At 39.9% G+C, this 12,110-nt stretch overlaps 2 protein-coding genes across 2 annotated transcripts in view; both read right to left on the bottom strand.

Moving 5' to 3' along the window:
• LOC129089894 (protocadherin gamma-C5-like) overlaps window positions 1–12,110 on the bottom strand; it is a 211,440-nt gene that overhangs the window by 191,294 nt on the left and 8,036 nt on the right. The window lies entirely within an intron of this gene.
• Window positions 1–12,110, bottom strand: part of LOC129090480 (protocadherin Fat 4-like) — a 29,384-nt gene that overhangs the window by 14,850 nt on the left and 2,424 nt on the right. Inside the window, 3 exon segments of the mRNA XM_054598133.1 lie at window positions 2,193–4,580; window positions 6,251–7,581; window positions 7,759–8,530. Of these exon segments, the coding sequence (XP_054454108.1) occupies window positions 2,193–4,580; window positions 6,251–7,581; window positions 7,759–8,530 (4,491 nt within the window).

Below are 12,110 nucleotides of genomic sequence, written 5' to 3'. Positions count from 1 at the left end.
CTGCAATGAAAAGACATACATTCTTCAGGCGGTGATTTCCACCTGTGATGTATATGCTGCTATCACACAACAATGAATGACAGGTATAGGTAGATTTCCAATCATCCACCTTAAAGGTTAACAGTCTGTCTGATATACTTCTGCATTTATATGGCTTGCCAGAGGGGAAATTTAGCAACTAACCAAGTCATCTATTGTAAATGACATATGATGGCGAATATAGCCCCATAACTTCTTTCCTCATCCACAAACACCATGTGATTAAGTAAGGGACATGTTGATATTAAATACAATGAAGCTGCTTTCTTAGACTGAGTTACACTGCACACTGTATGCTGCTATTAAGATGATTAATGTAACTATTATTTTTGTACTGCTATTTAAACATTTGTTTCATTCAAGATGTCAGGGCACAACAGTCGGTTGTATTTCATTTGTTTAGATTTAAGCTGCTGCAAAAACTGAATTAAATTGATAATGTTTATGTGATAAGATATAAAGTCTAGTCAATGAGAACAATACATGAAACAAGGACTTCAAAAAAGAAAGTCACTGTGTTATCGTTTATGCAAGCCAAATAACATCAACAGATGAATGATGATCAGCCTCAACTAAGTCTTTGGCTCGTACAGAAGCTTGAGAAAATGGCTCAGAAAACAATGGATACTATCCCTTTTAGATAATCACAATTAATTCAATCAAAGTAACATCACTACACTGCGAGGGAAATTATTGCCATATATATGGAGTCCTGGTATACTTAAATATCCTATAAATGGCATAAATGTACTCTAATGATACATAATGAATTTGAAGACCCTCATGTAACTTATTGAGTGTGTTCATGGGCTTGATGACATACATATGCAAAGAGCATGTTAGTGGCTGTGAAAGTCATTCAGTAAATGTGTCATACAAAGGTGATTGGATGATAAGAAAGTGCAGTTTGGAGATATTCATAGTAGATAAATGCAACTGTATCAATAGATTGAAATCATAAAATCATGTGTTCTAAAACATCGCTCTAACTATGAATTATTTTCAAACCATATACAGACACAGGTAGTGGTGGAAAGCAATTTTTAATTAAAGCCCTTTTTGAAATCAAATAATTAGCTCTTCCGGAAGAGTTACTTTAAAAAAAAAAAAGAAAATCAAAGTTGGATTCGCAGACAATCCATTCAAACAGAAAGACAAAGACTGAATTATGGACAAAGAGCATAACTGAAGTTGATGGATATTATTTGTAGGAAACTATAACTGAAATGTTTTAGAGGCATTAAAACAGATAGAAGAAGCTAGAACTGCTCTGTCATCATAAGAAATACCCTTCAGTTCTGGCAACATGGCCCAAGTTGCCTGAATGAATTCAACAGGTGGCAGAGAGCAGAGATAGAAGTTATCTTCAACTGCCACAAAACAGGCTTTTACACATAGACATTTGCAAACAATTCATTCAAACAGAAGGACAAACACTGAATTAAGGACAAAGAACATACAGGAAGTTGATGGATATTATTTGTAGGAAACTATAACTGAAATGTTTTAGACGCATTAAGAGTGCCGACAGATAGAAAAGCTAGAACTGCTCTGTCATCATAAGAAATAGCCTTCAGTTCTGGAAACACGGGCCAAGTTGCCTGGATGAATTAAACAGGAGGCAGAGAGAGAGTGTTGTCGGTTATCTTCCACTGCCACACAAAAGTCTTTGTAATTGTTCTTGTGCCTTGCTGTTAAAAATGAATAAAAAATAATCTTTAGCAAATGTTTTATTAAACTAGGTCAACTAAAGTCTCATTTCAAGGGACTGAAAGAAAGCCATACTATGAAACAAGCTCGGAGCAGCAACTAATTAAAAAGAAAGAAAAGATTGAAAAAATCCTCTCAATCAATATTTTGTGAACAATCTCAAGAAAATAACTACGCAAGACATGACAACAGAATACTGAATGGAAGCCAAGATCCCAAACAGGAATCAGTAAATTACATTTCAGCACCATGGACAGAGACACAAGCGACTAGAGTCAAATTTCCCCCACGGTTGTAAACAGTGGACAACTGTGAGCTTGGATGTGTGTGTGTGTGTGTGTGTGTGTGTGTGTGTGTGTGTGTGTGTGTGTGTGTGTGTGTGTGTGTGTGTGTGTGTGTGTGTGTGTGTGTGTGTAAATCTATAATAGGAAGCATGTGCATACCTCAGGAGAATCATCACAATCCCCAAACGCATCAGCAAAGTCTGATGGACTTTTCCTCAGAGTCTGGTCAGCAGGCAGGGTGTTGTCATTGTAAGATGACACGAACTTAAAGTCACTGGTTCTAGAACCTGTTGTCAGGTAGGCGTCATAGTTGTAAGTGCTGCGTAAAGTTCCTGTGCCGTCAACATCTGCGTAATTAGGAGGGAGGTAAGCGCTGGGGATGGCAACTGCTCCATCAAACAACAGTCTGGGCTTTCTCCTGTGACAAAACCTCACACCGAGGATGATGATGATGAAGGTCAGGAAAAAGGTGGACACGGACACCAGCGCGATGATCAGATAAGAGGTCAGTTTGGAGTTCTTCTCGTCGTAAGAAATATCCTTCAGTTCTGGCACCTCAGCCAAGTTATCAGAAATAAGTAAATACATGGAACAGGTGGCAGAGAGAGAGGGCTGTCCGTTATCTTTCACTGACACAATGAGGTTCTGTTTCATGCTGTCAGATTCAGAAATGTCCCGCTGTGTCCTGATCTCTCCGCTGTGGAGACCAATAGTGAAAAGTCCCGGATCAGTGGATTTGACTATATGATAGGACAGCCAGGCGTTCTGTCCGGAGTCCGCGTCCACCGCTATCACTTTGGACACCAGAGAGCCTCCGTGTGCAGCTTTGGGGACCAGCTCGGTCATGAAGGAGTTGCCCTCCGGGGCGGGGTACAGTATCTGAGGAGAGTTGTCATTCACGTCCGATACGAAGACACTGACGGTCACGTTGCTGCTGAGCGGAGGAGAACCGTTGTCTCTGGCCATCACGTGGACTTTAAAACTCCTGAACTGTTCATAATCAAACGACCTCACAGCGTGGATCACCCCCGTGTCTCCGTTAACAGACAGGTAGGAGGACACCGGGGCACCGTTCACCTCACCAGCTAACAGAGAATAAATCACTGTACCGTTTTGTCTCCAGTCGGGGTCTCGAGCAGTAACGGAACATAAAGTGGAGCCAGGTTTGTTATTTTCAGTCACATAAGCGCTGTAGGACTGTTCCTCAAACACAGGTGGGTTGTCGTTGATGTCTGCTACAGATAACTGAACAGTTTTAGAGGAGGACAGAGGTGGAGAGCCCTCGTCAGTGGCAGTGATGGTAATGTTGTAATCAGACACTAGTTCACGGTCCAGTTGTCCTGTGGTCACCAGAGAATAATAGTTTTTAATAGAAGGAACCAACTTAAAAGGGACGTTTTGCTGAATGGAGCAGCGGACCTGTTGGTTATTGTTAGAATCTGCATCCTGCACGTTAATGATGCCCACCTCTGTACCAGGTGACACGTTCTCAGGTACGGGATTTACAAGAGATTTAACATAGATTACCGGTATGTTGTCATTTACATCAGTGATTTCAACAATTACCTTTGAAAATGACGGTAATCCTAATCCATCCTTTGCTTTAATGCGCAAATCATATGTTGATACAGTTTCAAAGTCAATAGCACGAGTAACTTTGATCTTGCCATTTTTACGGTCAATACTAAACACTCTCTTCACATCATCAGTGACATGTCCGAATTCATATGTGACGTCACCATTGACTCCCTCGTCTGCATCAGTAGCGCTCACTGTGACCACTACAGTATCTACAGGGGAGTTTTCAGGCAGACTGGCTTTATAAACGGCCTGGCTAAACACTGGGGCGTTATCATTAGCATCCAGTACAGTGACGTGAATGACTACAGTACCTGATCTCTGAGGAGAGCCTCCGTCTAAAGCTGTTAGGAGCAAATTGATCTCTTGTTGTTTTTCGCGATCAAGCTCCTTTTCAAGAACAAGCTCTATTGTGTTTCCATCAGCAGCCAAAATGAAATTATCATTCTTCTTAAGGCTGTACTGCTGAACTGAATTCTGTCCTACATCCGCGTCGTGCGCCTCTTCAATCACATAACGAGCTCCCCTGTCTGCCGACTCTTGGATTTCTATATTGATCGATTCCTCATTAAATTGTGGCGAGTTATCATTTATGTCTTGAATGTGTAGACTGAAAGGATGCAGTTCCAGATGATTCTCCAGTACAAGATCGCGTCTTATTACACACGACAGCTTTTCTCCACAAAGCTCCTCTCGGTCAATCCTGTCGGCAACAATTACGTCGCCAGTGCTGATATTGATGTCAAAATAACGTTTGCGATTCCCTGCGGCATCAACACGGGCATTCCTAGCAGACAGTTTGCGCGAGTCCAGGTTAAGATCCTTGGCTATATTCCCAATAACAGATCCACGCTTCATTTCCTCTTGGAGGGAATAGCTGGCGTCTCCATTCACGGCTTGCCAGATCAGAACAAAAACAAAGCACCTCAGTTTGAACCCCATCATGGCAATGCGTTTGTACCAGAAACGCTGTCGTCGTTTAGATTACAAATCCAACACGGACCATACAGTTCGGTCAAAGGAAAATCGAGAGATCTCCACAGTTACTCTTACTGCATCCTAGAAACAAGAACTGCAAAATCCTTCTTTCATAGGTGTATACACCAGAGGGTGGAGTGGACATTTTTTTTCACGTAGACTGGCCAATAGCGACACCATGAGTGGAATGAAGAAATAGCAAGCTTGAACATATACAATCAGCATTATAAGTAGTAGAATAAGTAATAGTAGTAATGGTTTTGGTAGGAGTATATTTGTTATAGTACAAGTGGAATCTTAAAGGAACAATAATAATTGCTTAGACACTAAATGAACATTCAAAACACAATACACGCTATGGGTGTAGGGACATGGCTATTTTTTAGTTATAGATGAGTCACACTCAATGTGAAACCTCAAAGCTTGTCTCCAGTAGAAAGCAATATGGAAATATTTTGGATTGAAAACAAAACACAAAATCTCCTAATCTTGCAGCCATAGTAAAGTATGTATCTGACCAGTCTAGTAGACTTAGGCACTGAGTGACCTCATGAATACGATATGATCATATAGTTTATCAAGACACACAAAACGAGAATGATATATCCAAACAAATCAAATCAGTTGAAAAAAATGAAGACCTTATCTAGCCCTAACAAAGGGGACAAAATGCAAAGGAAAACTCCATCAAATCAGAGCATACAATATTACTCTGCTGAGATAGCGAGAGCAAGAGATAGACATACCTGCACAGGTGAGAAGAAATATTTAATGCATTTATGTTTGAATGGGCACACATCTCTGTCTGTCTCTGTCTCTCTATATCTCCCTCTCTACCCCTCTCCCTCCCTCCCTCTCCCCTTTCTCAAACCTATCAAATGTAACAAAAACAATGAGCAGCTAGACAAAACTAATTCTAAAAACTCTTGACTGTCACCTAAAGGGCTTGTGTTCACCATGTATTTGACGTGTATATTTGAATACGACTGAATTCCACATTCAAAAAATATGATTTGAGTGATGATGGAAATTTAAGTATGATGCTTACACCATAAAAATACAGATTGCACCGTGAAAATTGTCTGTCAAATATCCTGCCAAATACTTTGTTAGAGAATAAACCTCTGACCCCATACCAGATTTAGCCATATAATGTTGTTGCTGTTTATTCATTTGTTTTTCAATCTACAACAATATGCAACTCTGCTTTAAGTTCTAACATCCTTTCTAATATAGCCTCAGTTTGAATCACGTATGAGCATACAAACTGTCAGATCCAAATGTAACCTTATTAATAGAAGACTTGCTTACAAAATGCACGTTTGACCTTTAGAATTAAACACAACTTCATGGATTTAATGTTCTCCATGCCTCTAAGGAGACTTCAGACTTCATCAAGTCTTAACTTTTATCTTATACTACCAAGTTCAGATTCATACAGTGTTATTTCAAAGGAGCTGAGTTTCTGGGTCAGATGTTCTGTTAAGGGCCATGTAGAGCGACAGATCATAAAACCGTATTGAGGAATACTAGTGGTTTGAATTTAATTTATTTCAGCAGACCCATTGATATCTTTAAGATTGTTGTCATAGATACATTTAGAGTGATTTATCTCAACGGTATTCTTTGAAATGTTAAAACACTTTTTAGGTGAAGCCTACCTCCGGTGAGTCCAGTGATTCCCCAAATACTTCAGCAAAGTCTGAAGGACTTTTCCTCAGAGTCTGGTCAGCAGGCAGGGTGTTATCATTGTAAGATGACACGAACTTAAAGTCACTGGTTCTAGAACCTGTTGTCAGGTAGGCGTCATAGTTGTAAGTGCTGCGTAAAGTTCCTGTGCCGTCAACATCTGCGTAATTAGGAGGGAGATAAGCGCTCGGGATGGCAACTGCTCCATCAAACAACAGTCTGGGCTTTCTCCTGTGACAAAACCTCACACCGAGGATGATGATGATGAAGGTCAGGAAGAAGGTGGACACAGACACCAGCGCGATGATCAGATAAGAGGTCAGTTTGGAGTTCTTCTCGTCGTAAGAAATATCCTTCAGTTCTGGCACCTCAGCCAAGTTATCAGAAATAAGTAAATACATGGAACAGGTGGCAGAGAGAGAGGGCTGTCCGTTATCTTTCACTGACACAATGAGGTTCTGTTTCATGCTGTCAGATTCAGAAATGTCCCGCTGTGTCCTGATCTCTCCGCTGTGGAGACCAATAGTGAAAAGTCCCGGATCAGTGGATTTGACTATATGATAGGACAGCCAGGCGTTCTGTCCGGAGTCCGCGTCCACCGCTATCACTTTGGACACCAGAGAGCCTCCGTGTGCAGCTTTGGGGACCAGCTCGGTCATGAAGGAGTTGCCCTCCGGGGCGGGGTACAGTATCTGAGGAGAGTTGTCATTCACGTCCGATACGAAGACACTGACGGTCACGTTGCTGCTGAGCGGAGGAGAACCGTTGTCTCTGGCCATCACGTGGACTTTAAAACTCCTGAACTGTTCATAATCAAACGACCTCACAGCGTGGATCACCCCCGTGTCTCCGTTAACAGATAGATAGGAGGACACCGGGGCACCGTTCACCTCACCAGCTAACAGAGAATAAATCACTGTACCGTTTTGTCTCCAGTCGGGGTCTCGAGCAGTAACGGAACATAAAGTGGAGCCAGGTTTGTTATTTTCAGTCACATAAGCGCTGTAGGACTGTTCCTCAAACACAGGTGGGTTGTCGTTGATGTCTGCTACAGATAACTGAACAGTTTTAGAGGAGGACAGAGGTGGAGAGCCCTCGTCAGTGGCAGTGATTGTAATGTTGTAATCAGACACTAGTTCACGGTCCAGTTGTCCTGTGGTCACCAGAGAATAATAGTTTTTAATAGAAGGAACCAACTTAAAAGGGACGTTTTGCTGAATGGAGCAGCGGACCTGTCTGTTAGTCTCAGAGTCTCTGTCCTGCACGTTGATGATGCCCACCTCTGTACCAGGTGGGGTGTCTTCTGGAATGAGATTCACTAGTGATTTCAAATTGACTACAGGGGCGTTGTCATTCACGTCAGTGATAGAAATTATTACTTTAGCATACGATGACAGCCCTAACCCATCTTTTGCTTTAACGCGTATTTCAAATGATGTTGTAGTTTCATAATCAACAATACCAATTACTCGTATCTCACCAACTTTACGGTCAATACTAAATATCTTCCTCACATCATCAGTAACATGTCCAAAGTCATAAGTGACGTCACCATTGACTCCCTCGTCTGCATCAGTAGCGCTCACTGTGACCACTACAGTATCTACAGGGGAGTTTTCAGGCAGACTGGCTTTATAAACGGCCTGGCTAAACACTGGGGCGTTATCATTAGCATCCAGTACAGTGACGTGTATGACTACAGTACCTGATCTCTGAGGAGAGCCTCCATCTAAAGCTGTTAGGAGCAAATTGATCTCTTGTTGTTTTTCGCGATCAAGCTCTTTTTCAAGAACAAGCTCTATTGTGTTTCCATCAGCAGCCAAAATGAAATTATCATTCTTCTTAAGGCTGTACTGCTGAACTGAATTCTGTCCTACATCCGCATCGTGCGCCTCTTCAATCACATAACGAGCTCCCCTGTCTGCCGACTCTTGAATTTCTAGATTTATAAATTCTTCGTTAAATTGTGGGGAATTATCATTAATATCCTGAATATGTAGATTAATCCGATGGGCCTCCAGGGGATTCTCCAGCACAAGCTCGTGTTTCAGGATACACGAAGCCTTTTCTCCACAAAGCCCCTCTCGGTCAATCCTGTCGGCGACAATCAACTCTCCGTTATTCAGGTTAATGTCACAGTAACGTTCATCAGTCCCATCCGAGTCAATGCGGGCTCTTCTGTTGGAGAGCGCGCCCCTGTCGAGCCCGAGATCCTTGGCCACATTTCCAATAACTGATCCACGTTTCGTCTCCTCTGGAAAAGAATAGCTCATGTCTCCAAATGCGGCATGCAGAACAAGCGGGAGGAAATAAAAGCCATACGCTACCGCTTTTAAATCCATCGTCAAGTAACAGTTCCTAAGACGTTAACGAATCCAAGCAACAAACACAGTCCAACCACGTAACAGTAATTCAGCGAGATTGTGCCTGTAGTATCTAGCACGCAATGGGCGTAAGAGAACGAACATGTCCACAAAGGATAGAGGAATGGACTGGTGTATAGCGACACCGTGAGTTAAGTTCAACAATAACACCTATTTAGAAACATAATAACCAACACGAACACTGCTTAATTGGTTGTAGCCGACATAAACTTGTTCATGAGTCCTGTAAATTAAACAGAAGGTGAACTCACTTCGGTGTTTGAAACATTTGCAACAAGTACTACTGTGCATTTAGTTCAATGCATCACAATACAGAATCCCATCAAGGTTTGAAGACGCACTCTTTCAAGCTACACGTTTTTTAAGATAACTATACAAGGTACATACAAAGGTATTCTTGTAAATGAGCTCAGGTTTAAATTGACAGATATAGCACACTTAAATGGACTACATTTTGATGAAATTCTATTATATTTATTAGCTATTTAAAATGAAATAATATTTGTCGGATTCCAGGATATTAAAAAGAGTGTACCTGTATTGATTTGTCTATCCATCCCATCCATAACTTTCATCAGTGATCTAAAAAGGGTGTTTTGCATTTCATTTTTGTAATTTAATCAAAGGCACATGATTGCTTGTAGTGGACCATTCCAGTCCTTCTTCACTGTATGCGTTCTGGTGTAAAACTGAAAGGCTTAGGTCACCTTAAACCCTGATGTGTGCATCTGGTGTGGAATTCCAGACTCTCAACGGGATGCAAGATATTTTATTTGAAGTAAGCATGCAGTCTAAATGCACTTTAATACAGGCGTAAATGCAGAGAGCTGCTATTGCTGTATTTAACAAAAAATAGAAAATAAAACACGTGCATGTTTTCAATTTAGATTAAAAGTACATCACATCTCAATTATCATTGGCATCATAAAGCGGGGCAGTACAAGTTTATTTTACTCAAACTATTGTCTCCAGTAGGATTATGATAGGATCTCTAGAGGTGGATATAAATTAGATTATTTAATTTTCAAGTTGATTTGTATTGCTTGCAGTCTAATCTCAAAATAAAACAATAGAATAATGCCATGGATTGTTTAAAGAGTGTTAAACTACATCATGAGTTACATGTGAACTAAATCCATGTCTCTAGAAGTTCTGACATCACCAAATTTGTAAAAAGATCTGGACAAAAATTTCATTTTTCAAGTTCAAGAAAGAGAAAGAGACATGCAAAGGGTTTATGAACAGAAAATGTGTTTATATTATGATCAATAAACAACTATTATCACTGTATTTTAGGACAAAGAACTGCAAACAATGAAGAGAAAACCCAAAGCAAAACATCCGGAAACTTGCTTTGGGGACACACTACTCTCAAGTTGTAGTACAGCACTATACCACAACTTACCAACTCTAAAGTTATACAACACTGCCAATCAACAAATAGGATAGTTAGTACGGTTATATAATCAAACTTCCCCACATAAGATGAAAAGTATATATAGCCCAGCCTACACCTAACAGCTATTTCTTTTTTTTAAGAGATGAAAAAAAAATATTTAAAATAAATCACCTTTCAAAAAGTCACTGAATATGCAGTCTAACAGTCGTTATCGCCTCAATAACAGATCTAATAGATATTCACAATGTTAAAGAACTTAGTTAGCACAAACAATGAAGAGATCTCAAGTCACTTCTATTGAAACAGACAATATGAATTGGGCCTATAAGACAAACAAGTCATTTATTTTTTCTCTACATTTACTTGTTGACTCAGACAGTAATCAAACACAAGACAGCTCAAACAAGAGAGGCCTATTTAGCATACATGCTTAAGAAGGTAAGTGGACTGCAATGAAAAGACATACATTCTTCAGGCGGTGATTTCCACCTGTGATGTATATGCTGCTATCACACAACAATGAATGACAGGTATAGGTAGATTTCCAATCATCCACCTCAAAGGTTAACAGTCTGTCTGATATACTTCTGCATTTATATGGATTGCCAGAGGGGGAATTTAGCAACTAACTAAGTCATCTATTGTAAATTACATATGATGGCAAATATAGCCCCAGACCTTGTTTCCTCGTCCACAAACACCATGTGATTAAGTAAGGGACATATTGATATTAAATACAATGAAGCTGCTTTCGTAGACTGAGTTACACTGCACACTGTATGCTGCTATCAAGATGATTAATATATCTATTATTTTTGTACTGCTATTTAAACATTTGTTTCATTCAAGATGTCAGGGCACAACAGTCGGTTGTATTTGATTTGTTTAGATTTAAGCTGCTGCAAAAACTGAATTAAATTGATAATGTTTATGTGATAAGATATAAAGTCTAGTCAATGAGAACAATACATGAAATAAGGACTTCAAAAAAGAATGTCACTGTGTTATTGTTTATGCAAGCCAAATAACATCAACAGATGAATGATGATCAGCCTCAACTAAGTCTTTGGCTCATCCAGAAGCTTGAGAAAATGGCTCAGAAAACAATGGATACTATCCCTTTTAGATAATCACAATTCATTCAATCAAAGAAAAATCACCACACTGCGAGGGAAATGAATGCCATGTCTAGGGAATCGTGGTATCCTTAAATATCCTGTAAATGGCATAAATGTACTCTATCATATTTAAGTACATAATGAATTTGAAGACCCTCATGTAACTTATTGAGTGTGTGTTCATGGGCTTGAAGAGAGAGTTACTTACAAAAATATATATATGTTTAAGTTGGATTCGCAAACAATTCATTCAAACAGAAGGACAAACACTGAATTAAGGACAAAGAACATACAGGAAGTTGATGGATATTATTTGTAGGAAACTATAACTGAAATGTTTTAGACGCATTAAGAGTGCCGACAGATAGAAAAGCTAGAACTGCTCTGTCATCATAAGAAATACCCTTCAGTTCTGGCAACATGGGCCAAGTTGCCTGAATGAATTAAACAGGAGGCAGAGAGAGAGTGTTGTCGGTTATCTTCCACTGCCACACAAAAGTCTTTGTAATTGTTCTTGTGCCTTGCTGTTAAAAATGAATAAAAAATAATCTTTAGCAAATGTTTTATTAAACTAGGTCAACTAAAGTCTCATTTCAAGGGACTGAAAGAAAGCCTTACTATGAAACAAGCTCAGAGCAGCTACAAATTAAAAAGAAAGAAAACATTAAAGAAATACCCTCAATCAATAGTTTCTGAACAATCTCAAGAAAATAACTACGCAAGACATGACAACAGAACACTGAATGGAAGCCAAGATCCCAAACAGGAATCAGTAAATTACATTTCAGCACCATGGACAGAGACACAAGCGACGAGAGTCAAATTTCCCCCACGGTTGTAAACAGTGGACAACTGAGAGCTTGGATGTGTGTGTGTGTGTGTGTGTGTGTGTGTGTGTGTGTGTGTGTGTGTGTGTGTGTGTGTGTGTGTG

The sequence above is a fragment of the Anoplopoma fimbria genome, chromosome 4 (assembly GCF_027596085.1).
Source record: "Anoplopoma fimbria isolate UVic2021 breed Golden Eagle Sablefish chromosome 4, Afim_UVic_2022, whole genome shotgun sequence".
In the NCBI taxonomy this organism is placed as follows: Eukaryota; Metazoa; Chordata; class Actinopteri; order Perciformes; family Anoplopomatidae; genus Anoplopoma; species Anoplopoma fimbria.
Note: the sequence above shows the minus strand (reverse complement) of the source record. Positions and strands in the feature narration are given on the sequence as shown.